General features: G+C 41.5%; 2 protein-coding genes across 4 annotated transcripts; both read left to right on the top strand.

Annotated features, from left to right (window-relative positions):
• Window positions 1–4913: 4913 nt before the first annotated feature.
• On the top strand, window positions 4914–22362 carry NRBF2 (nuclear receptor binding factor 2). Of its 3 annotated transcripts, none has more exons than XM_080347483.1 (4): window positions 4914–5093; window positions 18041–18125; window positions 19685–19725; window positions 20879–22362. In XM_080347483.1, exons 1-4 carry the CDS (start codon window positions 5040–5042, stop codon window positions 21593–21595), a joined length of 897 nt encoding a protein of 298 aa, XP_080203609.1. In that variant the 5' UTR covers window positions 4914–5039; the 3' UTR covers window positions 21596–22362. The 3 variants fall into 3 exon arrangements, with proteins under 3 accessions (XP_080203609.1, XP_080203610.1, XP_080203611.1); XM_080347484.1 differs by lacking the exon at window positions 4914–5093 and adding an exon at window positions 17820–17873; XM_080347485.1 differs by lacking the exon at window positions 4914–5093 and having other exon boundaries at window positions 18060–18133.
• Window positions 10060–13291, top strand: LOC308042169 (protein zwilch homolog; the record flags this gene model as incomplete). The annotated part of the gene is given in 5 exon segments (XM_080347350.1): window positions 10060–10093; window positions 12169–12729; window positions 12732–12845; window positions 12848–13037; window positions 13039–13291. Coding segments are annotated over 5 exon segments (1152 nt in total).
• Window positions 22363–23628: the final 1266 nt, after the last annotated feature.

Below are 23628 nucleotides of genomic sequence, written 5' to 3'. Positions count from 1 at the left end.
AAGAAATCACACTATAAATATAATTAGTTACTTGGAACCTGATCTAAAGCCTAATGAAATCAGCAGAAAGCTTACAGAGAGAATGAGCTATAAAGAAAATATTAGTTTGATTGCTGTGGGCAAAACTACTTTCAGATCTAAGCAGAGGATTTAGCTATTTTATTCTGCAAGCAATGAGAAAACATCTTCTTGATTCTAAAACTAAAATAAGAGACCTAATTAATTCTAGAGCACCACAGTCATATACATTACTTCTTAGTATGCAGGAATCCAATAGTTTCTTTTTTAAACAGTAATATTTAAAAAATACATTTAATTTAAATGGTGGTGGTTCCTCTTTTCAGTAAACACATGTGAATGCATACATTGTGTTTAAATATAATAAATACAGCTAAAATCATGCATCTGGGTCAATCCTCTGCATGTAATCAGGATTATGAAAATTTAGGTTTTCTTTTCTTATCTTTCTCAATAAATGGTCTATGTACAGATGACTGGAAATTTATTCAGACATGGTCTTGGTTATGTTCTTGTTTTTTAACTTACCAGTTCTTTATTCCCTGCAAATCTGACTGGTTTCTAATTCTACCAGTTGCTCTGGCAGCTAAGGGAAGTGTCAAACTGTGATTGTCGATTTCTAAGCTGTGTTGAAGTTCTTTCAGAAAAAAAATTCTCACATTAAGGCATTTTAACTGCAAGTTTTCTGCCCATTTTAATGACTCACTCTTTTGGTCTTTGGTTCTGATTGCTGACCATGTGAAATTATAAAGGAAAAGATCACAGAAGACACTGAGAAGCCAAAATCCAAACAGACACAACAGAAGGGGGAAAGATGACAGGAAAAGATTTTCATTTTGTTTACACCTTCTCCAAGATTTCACTGTCCTGAACCTCCCAGCTCTCTGAATGAAGCTCCTTCAGCCTCAGTTGTCAAAGACCTCCTTCATGCACTGCCTTGCCCACAGCTCCTCTCAGGCATTCCCCCAGAGGCAACCCAAAGAGATGTAGCACATCTCTGAAAAATCTGACAAATGGAAGGAGACCTACCATTCCAACGGCTCTGTATATGTGCGGTTGGAAATAAATTGTCAATGGCATAGGGGAATCCCTTTTGTTTCAAAAGTGCTTCTTCAAAGAAACAGTCATCCCCATCTCTCTTTGAGGAAGGCACTGTGTGGGAGGCTCTGTGGGCTCTCCTACAATGCCATGACTGAGAAGCCTGTCTTTAACTGGAGCTTAACTGAAAATGCACAGTCCAGATAAAACGCAGAGGCACAAAGAGCAAATAAAGAAGTAGTCAATGCTAAGCAAAGTGTGGGCTGAGGAATTCTGCCTCCTAAGGAGGTGACAGTCAAATGAAGCTGGCTCATCATGTGTGTCAAAAGCAGCATCAGACAGGTAAATAGCAATTCTACACTTCCCTCCCACTCTAAAATTCCACTCTTAAAACATAGGGTATTTTAGGAAGCTTCCTGCTGACAGGCACATCCTGCCCAGAATTACATTTTAATAGTTCTTCTTTTAGACGAACATTTAATTTAGACTTACACAGTCAACATGCTATTCCCATGCAGTCCCTAGGGAGGAGCAAAACATGCAAAATACAGAAAGGGTTGTAATGAAAAGAAATAATCATCCTGTTTTCATTGATGAGTTTACAGATAATGTAGTAGACTATTTACTATGATTCTATTTTCTCTGGAAGGCAACTTTAAATCTCTTGGAACAACTCTGTAGGCTGGTAGAAAATGGTAGCTGCTTTCAGTCCAGTGCAATGGAGGTGAACACGCCATCTGGAATGAATATATAACATCCAGCACTCCGGGATCTTGGAATTTCGTACAAAAAGCTACAAAGTGTCCCAAGACTATTCTCTGAGTAAAGGACAACTTCCATACAAATTCAGATTTTGAACTAGCAATAACATCACTATATCACATTGCAACTAATGCTACACAGATAATGTTACAGGTTTTATTCACTTTCCGCAGCTGCTTCAAGAATTGGCAACATGACGCTTCTTGAAGGACCAGGGCACAAAGATATATTCGTTTTGCCAAAGCCAAAATGTGCTACTACCCATCAGGAAAAATAATCACACCAGGAACTAAATAAGTTGAATACAGCACTGCAAATCATAACACTGACAGTTCTGAATCAAATCCTGTATATCACTAGCAGTTTTTAAAACATAAGATTTTAAAAAGTAATCTGGTCAGATTTATTTTTATTTGCTTTCAGTTTTTTATCAGATTTAGATATAGAAAACATAACATTGACAAGCAAGTCAAGGAAAACCCCCATTTAAGCATCTGCTAACAGTCCCTGGATGACATGAGGCATAGGCAATTCCCCAGAGGGACTTAGAGTTGCTGCCAGCTTCTCTGGAGGAACAGTAATGACCACTGCTGGTTACACGAACAACAGACATGCTGTAACACGTTGGCTTGACTCAGTAATATGGCTCCTAAAACTTTTATTCTGTTGATACAATATTCCTTACTCCTTTAGCTACCATTCCACAAGTGCTAAATTGGCTCAGCATCTTACTCCTTTTTCCACTAAAGTTTCTTGAAGTGAACATTGACTGTCTCTTAAAACCCAATAAATTAAATTGTCTTTCCTGAGCCAGCAGCAGAAGCAATGGAAAACATTTCTCAGAACTAGTTTGTTTTATTTCTAAGAAAGTGTTTGACCTAATGATCTATTTTAGCAACTTGGTACGATTTATGGAGGACTGATAAGCACATAGTAAAAACCAGCTATGCAGCTACCTGTCATGAGTCAAACATTTAATGCAAAATGAAAAATTATGTACAAAAAGATCAGCAGTATAATTTAAACAAACAAACAAAAAAATCTGCAGTTCAGTCGTTAAAGATGAAAAAGAATTAGTAAAGTGGCTAGAAATAACAGCTTGACAGTATGCAATTTAACTGCCAGTGTATCTAAAAATCTCATCCTACATAATATTTAGCAAGATCATAAACATTTGCCTCTGGATTAATGCAGTATAGAAAAGGATAATCAACCATCTAAGTATGTAAGATCTCACATACTGATGCAAGAGAATCAGTAAATTGTGACACATTAACTCAGCATAACTTCATTAACAATTGAACAACGAAGTTTTGTGCTCAGATGTAAAGACCTTTGGCAGACTTTTTCATATTGCAGCACTACCAGCAACAGAGAGAAAAAGGCCAGGCAGCACAGGGCTAAGGGCTAGAGAAGGGCTTGTCATGATGAAGAGGAACAGGGACCAAGTGGGATGGTCAAGATGGGACTCAAGATACTCCTGTTCCTTCAGATGACAAATGTTACCTCTTCATGAGTGTAAGAGAAAGGAAAACACAATATTTTGGTACAACAAAGCAATTACATTTTATGATCTTATATGTCTGAGTGTACATACTGGCAGTGGAATACCAAGTAGCCTTTTTTCTTCACCCAGGCTGTCCTATCTCTTTAAGGACTGATGCAGAAAAACTTCATCTATTTACTATTCAATCAGCGGGCTCTAGATCAAAATCATTCCGGACTACATAGGATCTGACTTGGTGATATATAATTAAACTAAGTGATAGATAAATTATTGCAAATGAAAACAGGAACTAGCAAAGTATCTTTTGGAAGCTCCTGGCCTGAAGAAACTATCTTGTCTAACCACATATGTTGGAAGGAAAATTCCCCCCAGCACTCCTGTGTTGCAAAGCTAGTCCTCACAGCACAGGGATGGCTGAGAGCTATGGCATATCAGGCCATGTAGGCTCCCTCAGAGACCCACAGACGCCACTCATGTCTGAGGATCACATCTACAAAGGGAATCTTGGACTTTATTTACTTGCTACTAATTAGGTTTTTTTACTTCTTGTTTTCTAGGTGTCTCCTCTCCCCCCCTACCTTGTATCCTATTCTCTTTCCCCTTTTATTCTTGGCCTCGTTCCCTGTTCAGTCTGTTACTGCCATGCTCCAAAGAACTCATGCCATCCTTAGCTGCACCTAAGAAAGTACCCTTCATTGCAGTTTTCTTCTCTATAGTCTTCATAAAACACAACATTGTAAGGATAAGTATGTATCATAGGGCTCATTAAGTTAGCTGGTGAGCTTATTTGCTGTTCAGTGCCCTGCTTAGCTGATCTTTTTCAACAAAGTTTATTTTGAATAATTATTACTACTATCTTGCACATACATGGTGACATGGCACTTTTGGTATCGCTGTCATGGTCACCTTGCTCTCATACGGTGCAATTCCTTCAATGAAGAGCCACGAACAGCAACAGCTGTTCCTTCTGCCCCTCACGGAGAGAGCGGAACCAGCTACCCTTGCGGCAAGCTGCGTGCCCAGGGCTGAGTTAACAGCCCGGCCCCTCTCACCGTTGCTCGTACTGGGTAACGCAGCCCAGGGCAGGTCTCAGCTCTCGGAGCAGGGGCTGGTGTTGTCCCTTTGCCGTGGCAGGGCTGCTCGCTGTCCACGCTGGCCGCCTGTGTGACCTAACACCGGCACCGACCGTGCTGCCCTGCCGCGCTCCATGGCCGTGCTGGCTTTGTTCCTCACAGAAACCGCTCGCATCTACAGACCGACGACCTGCGCCACACGCAGCGCTGAATAAAAGTGGGGGAATAAAAAGGGTGGTGGGTGTTGAAGAAATCACGGTTGCGTGTCCCCAGTCCCCCGGTTGCGGCCGTGCCCCGCCGCGGGCGCCACCTCTCCGCCTTTCGGGGGTCGCTCGCCCGGTCCCTCGGAACGAGCCCCCTCTCCCCTCAGCGGGGGGGCCCGCGGACGGCCGTTGGCGCGGCGCGAGGACGGCCGTTGGCGCGGCAGGGCCAGGAGCGGCGCCCGTTGCCCCGGCGACGCCGCCCGAGTCTCGCGCGACCAGGGGGCTCTCGCGAGGCGCCGCCCGGTACGGGCCGGGCGGAAGCGGCAGCCGTGTTTACAACCCGCCGGGGCGGGGACGCGGGAGGAGCGGCGACGGGAGCCGGGCCGGGCGGTGGAGGCCGGCGGCACCGGGAGCGGCGAGCAGGCCGCCTCCGCGCCCATGTGCCCGCAGCCCCCGCCGTCCATGGAAGTGATGGAGGGGCCCCTCAACCTGGTGAGCGCGCGGCCGCGGGGTCAGGGGGGGCGTCCTGTCAGCCGGTCCCGCCGCGCTCGGGCCTCAGGCGGCGGCGGCGGGGAGGTCACACCCCTGTCCTTTTTCCGGCGGGTAACCAGACGGAGAAGCGCCATTCGAATAGCAAATAGAGCCTTCTCCGCTCCCCCTCGCCCCCCCGCACCTGTTCAGGGCTTGTGCCAGCTCTGCCACGGCCGCACCGGGCCCTGGCCGGCCTGCGGGGGAGCGGGGCCGAGCGGCTGCCCCGGGCTGGAGGCGGCCCGGGGAGGGCAAGCTGTGGTCGCCGCGGTCCGCTCCGGTAGCGGAGGAAGCGGTGGCTAGGAGAGAAGCGAACAGCGCGCCGTTTGGCTGGCGAGGGGGGAAGGTGCTGAGTCCAGCCCAGCTTGCAGCCGCAGGGGAAGTTCTGGAAGGAAACGTTTAGATGATACAGGCCATAGTTACATGAGTTTAGAAAGTTTTGGAGACTTATCAGAACCCACTACTAAATGCTGCTTCTGATTTCAGAAGGTGAAATGCTTTCAGATCTTAAATCAGTAATTACTCTGCTTAAACCAAATCTGTAAGGAGCTTTAAGTGAAACACAGATGTCTGAAAAATGCATCTTTGCAAAAGCTAATAGGATTTTAAATAGCCTAAATTGGTATATTTCTGTCACATAGACAAGATCTAGGGTCAAGGACAGTTAATTCATCACTGCCTTGTGGGTTTGATCCAAGCTGTGTCTTGACTGTGCCTCAGATACAGTGATACACAGAGCATTCCCTTAGCAGACTAGCTTTGGTCCAGTAGTCAAATTAGCCAGGAGCAGCACACCAGGAACACAGCTGTAGTGCCTCCAGGAACGAGTTTGATCCAGAAAGTATTTAGACATTGCCATGCAAACCTCAGAAACTTGTGTCAGCTTAGTTTTTAATCAAAGCTTATTTACTCCAGCATGGTGTCAGCCCTGACAAACCCTTGCCTGCTGTATACAGAGTCAGGTATTTCTGGATTGCTCTCTGTGTTTTCAGAAAAGCTTGTAAAATTGGCATTGCAGACCAGCCATGGAACTAGGGCTAACAGTGTAGCAGGGAGATGATCTATTTAGATCTGAACCAAGGTTGCAGAACTGCTGTGGGTATGTCTGCATGATGCTGTCTCAGACTTTTTACTCTCTACACTGGAAGCCTGATTGAAATAGGAAACACCAGGAGTAGAAAGCTTTTGTAACTTGTTGATATGGTGGGTGTAAAGTCAGACAAGCTTGCAGCATGGTAATGCAGGAGGGATAAACTATAGCTGTTTCACGTACTGCAAAAACCTTTTTAAAAGTAGATCTAGTGCATGAGTTTCTAAGGAGAATATAATAATTTAATATTAACTAGTAGGCGGCTGAAAGTAGCAATTTTGTGACAACACAGATATCACCAGTTAGTAGTGTTTCTTCCTGAGACCACTTACTAAGTGACAAGAATATAAATGAAGCCTGGTTGATGATCCTCTGACCACAATAGGAGTGTGCAGTTACCACACCTGTTAGAGCAATAGATCAAGACACTTCTGCATAGTGGCTGATACAGGAAAAAAGTTGCTTTATATAGTTTGAAAGTTATGAAGTTGCCTGTGCATATATCCCCACTTCCTTCTAAGAAGCATCCTATAATACAAAAACTTTTATTGAAACTGTGTACAATGTAGTCATGCGTCATCTTACATAGAAAAATAGAAAAATGACCTGTCTTTTCAGGTTGTGTCAAGCACCATGAAAACTCCTCGTGACAAGAGCTTTAATGGGTACAGTGCCATGGTTAGAACATGCTTACATTTTTACAAGGACACGAACAGGAGTAACTAGAGTTTTACAGAGCTCTTCTATACACAGTCCCGCCCTGCAGCTGAGTTTCAGATTTGCAACAACAGTCAGGAAAGGTGCCAACCTCCAGTATAACAATGTTCATTTAAGGTTTTGATACTATCAAGTGTCATGTATTTCACTTGCTTCTCTTATAAATCTCTTACTTAAGTCTAGTTCCTGTGGATTAGAAAAGCACAACTTTTTGCAAAGATGCCAAATCAGAGAGAAGGGGGAAAAAAACCCAACCAAATAAACAAAAAAGTCCCTAAACTACAAAGTGGTTTTGGATAGACTAATCTTTAGGCTTATTTATCTGCTATCAATGACTTAAGTACATTTTCCTTCTTTCAGTGTATTACACCTTGCTATTTTTTTGTGAAATTGTTTTCTCTTTAGTTAAGGCATTTCCTTAGAATTTGCTATACTTCTTTGTACTGTAAAACTTGTTCATTAGTTGTGCATTTGAGCACCTAGTCTTAGTTACTGTAAAGCACAGATGCTATCCTTATTTTCCTGGGGAGTTGTTCTGACAAAAAAAAAATCCTTAGTAGTTTTGCAGTATCCTAATGTCTTTGTTTTTCTGTCAGCATGTAGCACATGTTCTGCACTTAATCACTTGTACTGACTGTTTGCTTAGCCTTCCTAATTACAGGTACTATGCTATACCTTGTATTCTGCTGACTTCAATTACATTATTTTTCTACCTTCTGAAATACAAGTTTCCTCTTTATGCATCTGGATCTTAATTAAAGGGTTAAACTATCAATGATATTTCTTTTTCTTAAGTGTAATTGCATTTTGGTTTCCCTCATTCACTGATTTACTTCTGTAGATGGCACTAGACAAATACCGATTTGCTTTCCAGATCTGTTTAAAACAACAAAAGCAAACAAACAAACAACCCACACCACTACCGTGGTTTTTGTTTAATGGAAGTTTTAATTGTTGACCTTCAGGTCTAATGATTTCAATGAGAAATGGACCTATCTTTTTAGAATTTGGGGTTTAGTTCTTCAGACCCCTTTTTTTTTTTTTCCTTTTAAAAAGTTATTCTTATATTTTTATATAAATTCTGTGCCATTATTGCATGCTTAACAAATATGCCAAGTCTAACCCTAAAATTCCTTCTTTTAACCTCTCTAGGGCTTGTGCTACAATACTGACTGCTGATTTGATTTTTTCCACTAAGCTGTCCTCAAGGTATTCCACTGTATTCAGTGATGCTTCATTTAGGAATAAAGTTGAACAACTTTTCCAAAATCTACTGCCACCTTCTGAGTTGTTAGAGCCATAGGAAGGTATTTTGGGGCAGCCCTGCTACTTGAGCATTCATTTTGTCTATACCCTCCTTCCCTCTCCACACTTAAGTGTGTTGTATGCTTTGCAGATGAGAAACATCATCTAATCTTGAAAGAATGGGTTAAAGCCCTGATCCTTATGCTTTCACTATTAAGGAAGCCAGTTCTTCAACCCTACAAGTAAAATATGTAGGTTGTGCTGTAGAACTTAAAACTGGTGTGAACTAAGTGCAGTCCCTGCACTGGCAGGTAATCATATAGCAGATGTCTCGTCCAGCTGAACACCTGTTTCATGCATAACCCAGTGCCATAAACGAGGACATTCTTTCACAGATTAAAACTTTTACTGTAAAAGCAAGAAGTCTCATTAAAAAAGACACGCCATTAAAAAGTGCAGTTTAGAGCTTCTCTGTGCTACCTACTTACTGTAGGGGCAATTCCTGCTGCCATCTGGGTTTAGGCAGAAGATTCTGATCTTGCATCCAGTGATAATTTTAAACTTAGGTATAGGAGTAGAATGTATCAGTTAAGAAGCACAACAGTGCACTGCTGACCCCTAGAAGCTTAGAAGTAACACAATAAAAATATGAGGCAAATAGTATCAGCCTCAAGAAGAGACTAAAAAGGAAGCTGCTCGTTCAATAGTCTGACACCCAGGACTTCATAACTCTGCAGATTTTACTTTAATACCTCAGTATCTTCCTATAGAATATTTGGTAAGGAGACATACCACCTCTATCTTGTATTCTTCCTACAAGGTAATAGCACTTTGTATAGTTTATAATAAAATACAATCCAAAATCTGGCGAATATCTATTGCCTGTAAGTTTCTTGAAGCGTTAGGGAACCAGCCTAAAGAGCTGATTTTTTTAATGAAAACCAGAAAGCACAGACCAGTGGCTGGAGTGAAAATAACACAACAGAATATGTACTGCAAGAATCTCATATAATGGAAGCTTTTAATGTTAATGCCGTAAGCCATTGGTAGCAACCATTCCAGTGCCATCCAATCGATGACCTGTTTGAAGAACTGGTTTGGAAGTGAGGCAAATACTGCATCCACACAAGGGCAAAATAACAAGCAGAATAAATACACAATATGGAAGGGTAGGAGGAGCATCTATGAAAGTTTACCAGAGACCAAAGGATTTAAACTACATGGGCAAATATGTTTGAGACCTAATGCCAGCCTGCGCCTCTGTTACTTTGACTGTAAAAACAGCAATATTGTGTTAATCTACAGAAACATCCGCTAAATCCAGTTTGTTGTCTTCGTTTGTTTTTGGTGGTGTTTTTTGGTTGGTGTTTTGTTTTGTTTTTCCTAATAAAGCTTGATCTGAAAGCTGCTATACTTGCTCTTCCAGTCTAAAATGTAAAAAAGAGAGGCAGATGCACTCAGTTCTGAACTCAAACTAGAGAAAACAAGCTTTTAAGTAGTAAAAGTGGAAATATAATTATATACACATGCCTAACACAAAGTCTGTTTTTACCGTGGTGGTGGAAATATAAGAGGTGAACCCTCAGAGGCAGCAGCATATCTAAGTAAAGTGACTGAGGTGATGCATCAGATACTCAGCTGAACAGCCAGATCAGTAATAGTCTCCTTAGAAAAGCTCAACAGCATTGTATTCAGTCATATAACCACTGTTAAAGCACAATACAAAACTGTTGCATGTTACACATATAACACCTTGTTCCCAGTCAAGAACATAATTAGCCAAGGTGGGGTGGTTGACAGACTCATTATTTCCTCACTGGCATCTGTGCCATTTGGGTACCTACCAGCAGTGCCTTTCCGCTGCATCATGCTGGCATGATGTGTGCCATTGAGTCACGCAGTTCAGCTCTGAGTAAGTGTACTCAACAGTTGAAAGACCCAACTCACAGAGGCCCAGGGAGGCAAGCTACTGAAGTTGGGCTGAAGTGTTTCTGCTGTACTCATTTGAAATTGTCAGTCCTGGAATAGTTTGTTTACTGGACCATTTCTTGTGCTGATTCAGTTATCCCTACTGAGGGTCAACTCAGTGGCTGTAACAGCTTGAGCCATGTGGTTTAGGGCTACATATAGGAGTGAGATTGCTTTTGTTTATTATCAGGGCAGTGGGACTGTTCTCATTTAGCTCATAACCTCCAGTTAGGAAGGCTTGTGTAGTGCCAGCTGCAACACTGTATATGGGAACAAGAAAAGCATTACCAAAGCTGCTGAGAACTGTAGGTAGACAAAATGGCTCTTACAGGCAGGCTGAAGCATTTAATGCTTTTATCGTACTAAACGGATGAAAAGGAAGAGGATGGGGTTGATTTGACTATGCACTAGGTAAAAGGAGAACAGACCTTAATGAAGTTGCAGGTGATCAAGGAAAGAACTGCAGTATTCCTGTATGGGGTTTTGAAGACTCCACCTAACAGGAGCAGTGTGTCATTCCAGAGCTGGTGTCATTCCAGATCTCTTAATTGTATTTGCATGGTGAGGAGCTCAGGCTAACCATTTTATCTTAAATTTGGAATAGGGTGGGAACACACACGTAGTCAATTAGAGCTATTTGGTGAATTAATGTTGGTTGCCTATACAACTGGTTCCTTGTCTGCCCATCTATTTAAATTCTAATAGTATTGCTTACAAGCAAGTTGAATTTCAACATATTTACAGTTCCATACAAAGTGAGGAGGCTGTTAATATTGAGAATACATTCTCATGAGCATTTCGCATACTTGTTTTGCTCTATAATTACACTCACCTGTAATTTACATTTGAGTCATTGTTCTGTCAACCTTGCTAAGTACCACCTTTCAAAGACAGAAAATTGAGATAGCATGTGGCTAGTGGTGTTGCTTGAGCAGCCACAATGAGTTCTGCCATTTTTTGTTTCTTCTTCTCTCTACCTTTCTCTACAAAATACAAGGAGTATTTTTAAGGAGGCTTGGTTCTGTTGATAAAGCTACACATTACCATTTCTTTAGGCTTAGTGGCACATATTTTCCTATTATTTAGCATGTTACAGTAGAACTTGCTATTATTTTCACTTTTAGTGTAAATGCAAGCATTTTTCCATAGTCACCCTGAGTCTTATTCATCATGATCGCACTTCAAAAAATATGACCATAATTTATTTTTGGACCTCTCAGGTTGTTTTCCACTTGAATTCTCTCTTAGTTCCATTTTTCAATGCATATGCAGACGTATACCTTCAAACCTTTCTAAATTTGCAATTTCCTGTTAAGAACGGGCTTGAAAGAGACTTCTGTGTCTAGCACTGACCAAATATTTGTGAAGTGGAAGGAGCAATGGTGCACCACCTCATCCCACCTTTTGTGGCCTGCTATTGTAAACATCTACACAGAAGATACTTAGCACTCTTTGGTACCATATGGAAGCAATGCAACATGCACTCCACAGAATCACAGAATGTCAGGGATTGGGAGGGATCTCAAAAGCTCATCCAGTCCAATCCTCATGTCAGAGCGGGAACACCCAAATGAGGTTACACAGGAAGGGATCCAGGCGGGTTTGAATGTCTGCAGAGAAGGAGACTCTGCAACCCCCCTGTGCACCCTGTTCCAGGCTCTGTCACCCTCACTGAGAAGAAGTTTCTTCTCAAATTTAAGTGGAACCTCTTGTGTTCCAGTTTGCACCCATTACCCCTTGTCTTACCATTGGTTGTCACTGAGAAGAGCCTGGCTCCATCCTCCTGACACTCACCCTTTACATATTTGTAAACATTAATGAGGTCACTCCTCAGTCTCCTCTTCTCCAAACTAAAGAGCCCCAGCTCCCTCAGCCTTTCCTCATAAGGGAGATGCTCCACTCCTTTCATCATCTTTGTGGCTCTGCGCTGGACTCTCTCCAGCAGTTCCCTGTCCTTCTGGAACTGAGGGGCCCAGAACTGGACACAAGAACTGGAACTTCTTAGAGCTCCCTCAATAGAGGACACAATTGGAGACTCTGAAAGCAATATATATGTTGATATGATGTGCAATACTGTAGATAAGATTCTGGAGACGTCCCCTGTAACTTTAGCTGCCATGCTGAATATTATGCTGGAGGCTGGGGACTCCAGAAGTCCTGTCTGTTGGGTGTACAGAGAACTGCAGTTCCTCCTTGCTTTGGCTGAAGGTTTGGAGATGGGTGTGATTGAGTGGCCTGAGCCTTTGGAGCCTGAATCAGCTGTTGAACTGGTCCAGGAATTTCTGACTGATTTGAAGAGGAAGATGGATGGATATTGTACATCTGGAAACAGGAATGCAACAGAGAAAATAAAATCTGACACTGCTGCAGTGGACAGTTCAATGACATCAATTTTCAGTGAGCGAGACCTGGATTTTGCTGAACAATTGTGGTGCAGAATGAGAAGCATCAGTTCCTACCAGGAGCTGGTACAGTGTTTGACACTGATCATAAAATCCTTGGCACATGGTGATATACAGCCATGGATTCATCAAGGCAGTAGCAGTTTGCCGAGTAAATTGGTTCAACAGTCTTATCATGGAAAGATATTGTTTCCCTCAGTGGCATCACTCCAATTCAAATGCTTTTGGAGGTTGGTTTGGATAAGATGAAGAAGGATTATGTAAGTTTTTTCACAGGCCAGGAACTTGCAACATTAACTACTTGGATTACTTGATTTCCACATCAGTTGATCTACAAGAACAAGTTCATCATGTTCAGAAGTTTCACCATATGCTGGAAATAATGGTCAGCTCTACAGTCTTCCTTCATCTTAAACATGAGATCCTCTTCCTCTTGACACAAATTTGCACGAAGTATCATAAGGAAAACCCTCTGAATGAGAAGCATGCTGCCCATCAGACCAGCACTCGTCAAGAATTTCTGTCAAAATGGTCACCCAGATATATGGAAGGTGGACATAAGCAGTGGGCAAGGACTGAAGGAGGTTAAAACAACATGGCAAGTTAGTACTAATTCTCCAGTTGAACATATGACATCAAATAATACAGGTCTCTTTTCAGATTCCACAGTGAACAGAAGCCATGAAGAAGGAATGTATTTTATTACACTGGCCCAATGCAGTCAGGTGCATTTCATGTAGCTGTGTGTTAGTCTCCAGGCAGGCACTAGACAGGTACAGTAAAGGGGAAAGATCAGTTTTATCTGTGTCCCAACAGTACATCTAGAAACACTGTGGTTTGAAGGAACACTTGATGTCTGACTCTTCCCTTCTCCCATATACATTATTTGAAAAATGCGCCTACATCCTTAACAGATCTCTCATCTCTGAAAAAAATACCTTCATCTTTGCTTTCAGCAGTTAGAGAGCATAGGTATTGATCCTTTCTGGCAAAGGCAACTGGCATCTACAGTCCGTAGCATAAAATGGATTGATGTGAGCAGCAACTTCTTTGCAGTTAGCTTTCCTCAGGCTCCATCATTTTAGCAGCTGGGTTTTGCTGCCTTTATTTGTAACTTTATTATAGCAACTAAAGCACTGTAATGTGTGTTTCATAATCATACTAAAATATATTGCTTTCTAAAGAGTGCCTTACAACAAACAAAAGTGGCTGTAAGCTTAATGTCTTGTGCAAGGGGCTTTGTCCAGTGAAGAGCTGTTCCCATTAGAGGAACAGGGAGAACCAAAACATCCAGAAGACTATCCATCTCAGCTATAGGAGGACTGCTGCAAATTACTGCTCCTAGGAGAGGATAGTAGACTTACTCTATTTGCAAATGAGTAGTACTACATCTATCTTTTCAAAATATGGTAGAATTGAACAGGTTTTTTTCTGTTACTCTTCCTTCTATACTAGCTAGCCATCAACTAGAATCATATGGGAAAAGCAGCAGCTTTTTTTCTTTTCTTTTTTTCCTCCCCACCTGAAGCTAGGATCATATGGTGGTAATCCTTTAAGTGGTAATGGTGCACAGACTCTAGAAAGAAAACTAGCATTTTTATTTTTTTCATTTGAGGGAGTAATAAGAAATCTGGCAACTGGCCCTTTGGCTTAGTTTCTCATGGCCTGCAGTCACATCATTGTCTAGTTTATATTGGGGAAAAAACCAAGCTGGGTGTTAATTTTTGGGCTGCTAAAGAAGCCTCTAGGTAAAGAGGAAAGCTGCATTGCTGCTTTACAGGGCTGTTTGATATTTTTTTCTTTTAAATTCTGCTGCTCAGAGATTACATAGGCAATAGCTTGGGTTAGCTGGCTGGAGAATCAAATAGGAACGTTTCTTTGGAATAGCAATACAAACAAATGCAGGTGCCATCCCTTAACATCTCAGCTACAGTTGGAAATTTTGAAGAAAGCTGTCTAGCTTACCTGCTTCTGCAGGTGATCCAGAGTGGATCAAGTGATGCAGTAAGTCACATGCAATTCCTTAAGAACTGAATATGCTAGAGCAAGGTGAGGAGGCTGTATAGCTTGGTCATCCTTCACTCACACCTGCTTCCTCTTACAAGAGCCAAGTTGTTACACCTGGCCATTTGCCTACTGGGAAATCCTGCTCGTCTGGATTGAGAGGGACATCTGCAAGTACTTGTTGACCTGCTTCCCCCCTTCAATTCCATAGATAGTTAATAAATGATAGTTATTCTTACACCACATTCCACATTCATTTCCAGCACTGCACCTGGAAGAGGAAAGATAAATCAGATATATAAACCCACTACAGTTATGCAGCATCTGTTTCTGTAATCATTCCAGCAGCAGGGTCAAAGTGGTCCTGCATGAATCTGTTGGGAACGAGCGTAGCAGCTCCAGAACTGTTGGTGTAAACACTTTCCTCTAGCATGACATCAGACCAGGATAAACTTGAGGGCCATTTTTTTTTTTTTTTTTTTTTTTTTTTTAATAATATAGGACAAATTCTTCCATTACCAGTTTTATAATGGGATACAGGCTACTCCAGGTTCAAAATAGATTTGCTAACAATGGTTGGATGCTGTCTGGCTAAGTGTAACTGAGCACTAAGAATAAACCAGCAGACTAGACAAGAAATAAAAGCTTATCCATGATACATGGCTATTAAGCATCCAAGTACTTCTGCTGCAGCTTCATCACTTGCTGCGGGGAACCAGCACCACTAATTTCCTCAAACTGCTAATGATGAATAATCTAATCTGAAAAAAGGGAGAAATTCCGTGGTCTTCCACAGTCAGCTAATTGGAACAAATACAGGGTGGAATAAATGAGCAAATATTTCTTTGTCAAGCTGGCAGGAAAACATACAAAATAAGGAATGCCACCTTCCGGACTGACTGCAAGTCACCTTGCTTTCTCACTCAAGGCTATGCTGAAACTGATTTTTCTCTGCTGCAGTTTCTGTTGTTTCCACTGGGGAAGTCTGTTGCTCTGCATCCGATTAAGATGGCCTGATATCTCTGTATTTTGATGTCAAGCAAGAAAGGCATTTTGACCTTGCAGTTAGAGGATCCTAGCTTTTCTTTTTGCTAGCATCTCCAGACTGGTGTTTTCCTAATTTTATTCACAGTCTAGCACAACTTCTTTGGAGTCTCTTCCGCTTCACTGGGAGTTAATTGAGAATGGAAATAATTTAATTGCTCAATCAAATAACAACTGACTATCCCCAGATATTCTGCGTGTGCCTAAGTGATTTAGTAAAGTCATGCTCCAGTAGTTTAAAACATATGAAAATAACCTGTGAAAACAGACTCAAATTCTTATAGGTAGAAACTAATAAATAGGACCAGGCCCCTGGCTTGTTGAATTGCTTCTTTAGATCTTCTGTCTTGAGCTAACCTGTTTCCTCTTTCCCTGTTTTTTTAGACCTGCCCAGCCAGTTTGTAGAAGCAGCTGTGTCAGTACTGATATATTGAAAAAGAATTGTTTTGCAAGGAGCTAGCTCAGGTGTTTTTATGTCCTTGACATAGCTAATTTGTAACTGGATGAGCTGCCATGAATAACCAAGGAGATGGCTCCAGATGAGCTGATACCGTTTGTTCATTCCTGGGGGAAATGAGTTTATCTTTCTGGCATATGTCGTTTGTAGGAGTCCACGGAGAAAGGCCATACAATAGATTATTTTTCCAATACAAAGACACTTCCTCTTCTGAGATTATTTAACCTCAGGACAGAAGAAACAGGGAATGCTGTCAGTGCTCTGAGGATTGAATGGAGGTGAAGAAGAAGAATATAACCAAAATATTTGTCGTGAAGAGTCAAGGAGCCGTGGTTAGTGGTTGTTTTGTTTTAAGAGCACTCCATTGGAGCCTATGAAATCAGTTTTAGAAAAGCCAAATGTCTAAATGCAGTGATATAACTGTTAGGGATTGCTTAAGAACAGCTGTTGCCTAAAAGAGTGTTTTCTGTAGAAGTCATTCTCTTTTGTGGTGTCCGAGCTGCTAAAATTCTGGTTGAAAATGGAAGTTACTGTAACACTGTAGGTGATAAGTCAGTTTGAAGGACAAAGGTGACAAATAGCCCTGCATGTTTGGAACTTATTTTTTTAAGTGGGCGTTAGTACAAGTATCATGTTACTTCTGATAGAATTGTGTTACTGTCCTGTTTGGATTATCTAACCTTTGATGCCTCTACCAGTGCTTCAGGAGACAGAGAAAAGTGTTAATTCCGTAAGGCCTGTAGGGAACCAGCCATTCTAACATCTTAGGATATGGACAAATGCACTCATTTTTATGTTGATCCTGGCACATGCTTAAATTGAGTTGGTGATGTATATTCATCAAACATCTCAAGTCTGATATGTCTTATGCTTTTATTTGAGTGAAGGGAGAGAATAGAGAATTTGTATGTGTCAGAAGCAGAATTAGAGAAGCAGATTTCAAGGCTTTCAGCTCTGTTTCCCCTACAGGTTCAGTCAGTATAGGTTTGGTAAAGGCTTTATTGAGAAACAGTAACCCCAAAGAAAGAAACAGGCAAACTTGTTCTTCAGAGTCATAAGTGTCCTGTTGTTTCACAGTCAGTGCCCGGTACCTGGTGTCTGTTTACTTTAAACTCAACATGTAGTAAAGCAGTTGTGAATAGTCTGTGTTACTGACAGTCTTGCCAGTTAGTGATTGTAGCCTTTTATATTACACAGCTTGTCTTGGAGGAAGTACCATGAAATTCATGTCTTGTAGTAATGACAAAAAGACTTGCTTTCATGAATGTTGCAGTGCTAGTTATGCAATACCGTTTCTCACTAAAACATATGGAAATACTTGCTTGATTTCAGCAACTTCCTTAGTTTATCTTAGTAGTTTACATTAGTAGTTTACATTAGTGGCTTACAAATAGTAGTATAGACTTAACTGTTGTACAGCAACAATGTGACTTTGATATCTTTAACCGTGGCTGTGACGCTTCCATTAGTTGGTGTAAGCTGCAAACAAAAAAAATATAAAATCCAAAGATCATTTGTAATTTCTTCACCCAAGAGGCAAGGCCTTTTGGGCTTGGGGCAGCAGAAAATGTCAAACCAGCTGTAGCGTAATTCAGATATCTTGAATTCTGCCAGATAAATTGGTCCTAAATACTTACAGCCTCTCATAACTTCTTATGGCCTACAGGTCTTTTTACACGCCTACACTAAATGTCTGCCTATAAAGGAGAATGTGTACTTTCTGAGGAGCAGCTTCAAAAGGATTCTGTTGTGTACACACCATCTTTGCTGCATTAACCAAACTCACTTCTTACCTGTACAATACAGATTCTTGAAAGGTAGTATTAAAGAAGAAATCAAATTATAAAGCTTGGAAGGGAGTGGGAGATCTGAGCCTAAAAGCCTGAGAATTGGAATTGGTACAGGTTTCTTAGGTGTACTTTTAAAATGGGTATAACTATTTGTCAGTTAGCCCTCATCAATGTAATGTTCTTCTTATTTTAAGGCTCACCAGCAGAGCAGAAAAGCAGACCGTTTGTTGGCAGCAGGGAAATATGAAGAAGCAATTTCTTGTCACAAAAAAGCTGCTGGTGAGTAGGTATTTCTCACATTCCGGCTCTTAAAATAAATTTCTAGATTTGCGTGCCTCGTGTAAATAGAATATCTAGTTACTTGCAAAATTTTTATTCTTAAAATGTGAATTTGGTTTTCAACCCAAATTAAGCATCCTTTTGGAAACTTTTTTCTAATATGGGCGGCTAAAGTCAGACGTTTCCAAAGTTGTTTTCATTGGGGGTGGTTGTCACTTCGAAGGCAGTTCTTGACTCAAGATGGACACAACACCTTGTGTCCTGCACGAACTGCAGATAGAGACCTGCTGTAACCCAGTTTCACTTCACACTTTGTATTTTCTTCGCTGCTTTCATAGCTGAAGTCACCTGCTTTCTCTGTTGATTAGGCAAATACTTAGACAAATATTTGCTTACAAAAGTTTACTTCCCTGTCCTAATGATTGAATCAATAGAGCTCAGAACAGGTGATGAACTCAGCTTTCTCAGAACTCAAGCAAAACGGCAGATTGCATCGCAGGCCTTGACCCTGCGACTGACAGCCTCTCCTAAGTGAGATGTCGTGCTCTTACCTGTCCATTTAACTAGTCATGCTTAATTATTTGTGTTGGAGTCCCTCAGCTGCCTGACAGTGCAGCAACTGCTTGGCAGAATAAGAAAGAGGACATCTTAATTGGTGCAACAAGTAGGACATTTCCAGTGACAGGGCTTGTATGGAGACAAAATAAGTGGCTACTCCGAACATCATAACCTAGATACCAGGCATTCTCACTTGCCATTCATAAATACTAGAAAACCTCATAAAATGAGAAACTGATCATTTCTTTGGTATTTATGCATACTCAAAGCAATGAGGGAGAGCATTTGCATTGTAATAGGCAGACTTTTCTTATTGGTTTCCTTCACTTCATATACCAAGACAAAACCCAAAACTGCATTGCATGTTTCTTGCTTTTCTTTGTCTGATGATTCTATGCCATTATCTTACATCCTTCCAAATATGGTTAAGAATTTCTTATACATCATTGTCGTTTTCAGTACTAGCAAGATATGCTCAAAGTCTAAAGTGCTGATCTGAGTCTAAGCCAGCACATTGATGAAAAAGGTGGGGAACTATAGACTATACCTCTTAATCAAGAATATAATTTAAAAGCATGACTTCATAATACTGGTGTGCCATGAGTGAGAGGATTTCACTTACCACATTTTCTCTTAAAATGCTTGTATGTTAAAAGTCTGATCCCCAGCTGTGTTTCTTCCCTTCATGGGAAAGTTGTTTTGAGATTTTCTAGAAATGGCTGCTGTCCTCCTCTGAAAAACAAATTGGAACAAGCTGAGCCAACAGGATGCCATGGGAAGGGTGTAGGGTGTATTACATGATCTTACAGTAATTTTTTCAGACTTTTGAAAAATAGCAAGTATTTCCAACCACTGTAACTTGGTAGATACTTTGCCTCTGGACTGCTGCTTTTATGTTGGGATTCAAATTACAGAAGCTCTGAAGCCCTTTCTTAATTTTTATGGAAATGTTCAGGTTTTGTAACCCTGTCTTAAGTGTTTATCAATTTTCTCTTCTGCAGCATACCTTACAGACGCAATGAAGCTGACCCAGTCAGAGCAGGTGAGACCAAAATGCAGCAGGCACAAGAATTTGCCATAGCTCTGTTGTGTGCCTGTGTGTCGTATTGTGCACTGACTCTTCCTACTCCTCTTGGGCATTAGCCTCTGCATAGTTTTCTGAACCCATGGCAACTGCACCAGAGTTTTTAGAAGTGCGATGCCTCCAGTCTTGAGTGTTTTTCCAAGTTTACATGGAGTAGGGACAAGAGAACTACTAACCCATCAAAGGATTCTTCTACAATGGTTTCTAGTCTGCAAGACATCTTTAAGGAGGTGATAAAACTAGTTTCATGTTTAACTTTTGCTGTGAGGCACTTAGGCTGTTTTGCTGAGACACAAAACTGACACCTACAGTCTGTAATTTTGGTTTCACTCATCCCAGCTGGGGGAATCTCCAGAATATCAGCCCTACACCTTTCCTTATTCATTGCATAGATCTATCTGTGAATGTAGTAGTATAGTCTGCTCAGCACTTCTATAGCATCAGGCTTTGTGTTAGCCAGTATTATTGAAGCAAGTAACCCTTGGAGATCGAACATCTGTCTTTCCTCCAAAGGGTCATTCTTGTGGAAAAATGATAGCCTCTTACCCAGATGGTTCCTGTGAGTTATTAACCACCATGCTGCTCCCTTTGTTAAATATGGGTGAATCATTTGGAACTATGTCTGGCCTTAGAGCACTTTTCTGCTTATTGTTGGGTGTTAGCAATACATCTACACAGATAACATGGCAGAAGCATACACATAGTTTGTATTACTTAGCTAAAGTGTGGCTGTGCATGCCAAGTGAATCTTTTCCTTATGGGTGTTGGTCATAGGTCAGTTAAATTCCTCGTACCTCCACTCAGAGGTATTGCAGCCTGGTTAGTGACTTAAAAACAGAAAACAAACAAAAAGACTAAAGGTTAACTCACTCCTTCGCAGTATCAGCAGTTATGCCAAATTTGGGTGACATAGCTGCATCTGTTGCATTGCACAAGCAGAGAGCACTTCCTGTTGGATTTAGTATCTGAATAACAAAACCGCCTCCCTCTCCCTCAGGCATGCTGTGATGCTATTTATGTAAATATTTACGTACATGTAACTTTACATGCATGAATATTCAGATGGGATAAGGGATCAGCAGTTAAATTGTTTAATCTTGTTCTTACTCAGGCTCAGCTATCACTGGAATTACAAAGGGATAGTCACATGAAACAGTTACTGCTCATCCAGGAGAGGTGGAAAAGGGCAAAGAGGGAGGAAAAGCTGAAGGCCCAGCAGAATGCTGACAAGGAAATAGCTGCACATCTTCAGACTTCTCATAAGCCATCTGCGGAAGACTCTGATGATCAAAATATATTGGTTCCTGTTACTCAGAGATACAGCCCTTCCACAGAGAAACATCCACAGGATATTCAGAGTGTCTTTGACAGGGACCCGGATACACTATTATTTCTGCTTCAGAAAAAAAAGGAGCTGGTGGAAGCATGTATTGGGAGTAAAGCTCCAAAAGATGACAAAACAATAATAGAAGAGCAGGCAACCAAAATTGCAGATTTGAAACGGCACATAGAATTTCTTGTAGCAGAAAATGAGAGATTAAGGAGCGAGAATAAGCAGTTAAAAGCAGAAAGAGCTAGACTCCAAAAATCTCCAGTAGAAAAGGAGCTGGATGTAGATGCTGACTTTGTTGAGAAGTCAGAGTTGTGGGGTCTGCAGCAACACTCAGAAACTGCTTCTTCAGCTGCAAGTTGGCAGAAGTTTGCAACAGCTGCTGGGAAGGCAAAGGACATTCCAATACCCAACCTTCCCCCCCTGGACATCCCGTCCCCTGAACTCCCTCTGCTGGAACTCTCTGAAGATATATTGAAAGGACTGATGAATAGCTAAAAACCAGGAAAAGTGCTCAATGTAGTTACCCACCTAAGAAAAGGGAAAACCACCAGGACAATGGTGATCTGAGGGCAGAAACATCTTAACACAATCCTACTGTTGGAGAAAAGGCATTAAAGCAACTTTGTTACTGTGAAATACACATCATATCTGATCTACTTCATAAAAGTTAAAGGTACCATAACCGGTATAAGATGGCAAGCTCTTCAGTCTTTCTCCCAGTGTTTCATACCAAATGACTGCCTGGAGAATGTTTCAAGTAACACAATCCTTCAGGGTTTTAAAGTATGCTATATGTAATAGTTATCTATAATGCCATAAATGATGGTGCAGAACCTAACTGTTATGGTTGCCAGTTGGCTGCCACTTCATATTGAAAAATGCTTTCTAGCATGAATTTAAACTGTGCATTTCATTATGCATAACTTTGTTAATTCAGATACAGTGCAATTTATACACTTCCTAGATGGATTTATGTGCCACGCTCTATACTCCTGCGCATGTTAACCTCAAGTCAGGAGAAATTTTAATTTCCATTCTATGAAGGAACCAACCTCTTAGTTCTGTTGACGAGGTTTTTTTGGGGGGTTATCTGTTTACATAACTAATCAGGGTGCATCGAATCTAGCTATTGGTTTCTGTATAAAGTGACATTGTTTAAAGAAGAAAAGTCTGTGCTTAAGGAAAAATACTCTTTTTGTTTTCAGTGATGCATGAATGGAAGTCATTCTAGCTGGCAGTATTTGATTGAAAAAGAAATTGTTTACAGCTTAACCTGATTCAAAAAGGATATGAAAATAAAAAACAAGGTGTTTTGACACTAAGCATGTGTTAAATCTCTACAAATGTTGCAGAGTGTAAAAAACAAATGAAGATTCCTACTAACAGTGTAAGTACACATGTACAGCTGAACTTCTGTGTTCATCATCCAGCAGATAAGGGAAGCTGGGCTGAATTCTGAGGGCCTTGCCTATACGTGCAGCGATGTGGCTGGTCGCTGCCTGCTGACGCCTGCAAAGCACTATACACCCCATGGCCTGTTGCAGCGTGTAGTGGGGGCATTAGTGAACTTCAGCTGTTACTGATTAATGAAAAGTTATGTGTTGCAAACTACCCCATTTTAAGTTATTCTTGTGCTGTTACAAGGTAAGCTTGCTTCCTAAGAGTACATTTTTCTTCCAGAATAGACCAGAAGTGCAGCAAGAACACCTTACTGCTCTGTAAATTCTCCCCTTACCACTGTACACCTGCTTGCTTGAAGGAGCATAGGGACTGGAGGCTAGAAAAAGCCTATAAAGGTAAGACAGGTTCATCAGAGGAGGTCGCTTGTGCTGAATTGTAGCGGATTTAGTGGGTGGCCCCACAGAAAAGCTGTGGTGAGGTGACCTGTTCCAGGTCAGCCCCTGCTCGGCTCGCTGCTCCCACGGAAGGGCACGTTACATTCCACACTGTCACCTACCTGACTGGCTGTTACAGGTGATGAGGCAGGGGAGCACAGTGTTTCTATTCATGGAGGTAGTAAAGAAAATGGGTATGTGCTCACAAGAAGGAAATAAAATTATTTAAGCAACTCTCCCACATCACTGCCAGGGAGGATAGCCCAGGGCTGTTTGCTACAGACATTTCAGCCACCTCTGCGGAGGAGTCAGGATTCTGCAGCAGTGAGGTAGGGAAATTGTGAACTCTGCCTCCTGTTTTTAACTGTCCCCTCATATATAGCTGCATAAACAAAGCCCCAGATGTGAAGGAAGCTCCTCTATAGGAAGACAGCCAAGCAGGGGCACTTTTGAAAGTGGTGTTAAAACTTTTCCCTCTCCTGCAATGCAAATGTTTGTTCTTGCAGTCTGGCTGCTCAATGTGTGGCTGCTGCTGAAATCAAACTCCAGGCAGCGTGGCCTGGCACCAGGGCTTCCCGCTCCCATGAGTGACACAGGAAGGAGAGCGGGTGCGACATTCCCTTTAACAGGCTAGGAGCAGTAAGTAAGGAATTCTGCGGTCTGAATTCAGAGCTAAGCTGTTACACAGTCCAT

This window comes from Nesoenas mayeri (assembly GCF_963082525.1).
Source record: "Nesoenas mayeri genome assembly, chromosome: 7".
NCBI classification, from domain to species: domain Eukaryota; kingdom Metazoa; phylum Chordata; class Aves; order Columbiformes; family Columbidae; genus Nesoenas; species Nesoenas mayeri.
Note: the sequence above shows the minus strand (reverse complement) of the source record. Positions and strands in the feature narration are given on the sequence as shown.

What these genes read in the sequence shown, in the direction of transcription:
- NRBF2 (XM_080347483.1), top strand. Translation starts at nt 5,040, where the DNA reads ATGTGCCCGCAGCCCCCGCCGTCCATGGAAGTGATGGAGGGGCCCCTC. An exon ending in TGGAGGGGCCCCTCAACCTG is followed by an intron (nt 5,094 to 18,040) that starts GTGAGCGCGCGG and finishes TCTTATTTTAAG; the next exon opens with GCTCACCAGCAGAGCAGAAA. An exon ending in AGCTGACCCAGTCAGAGCAG is followed by an intron (nt 19,726 to 20,878) that starts GTGAGACCAAAA and finishes GTTCTTACTCAG; the next exon opens with GCTCAGCTATCACTGGAATT.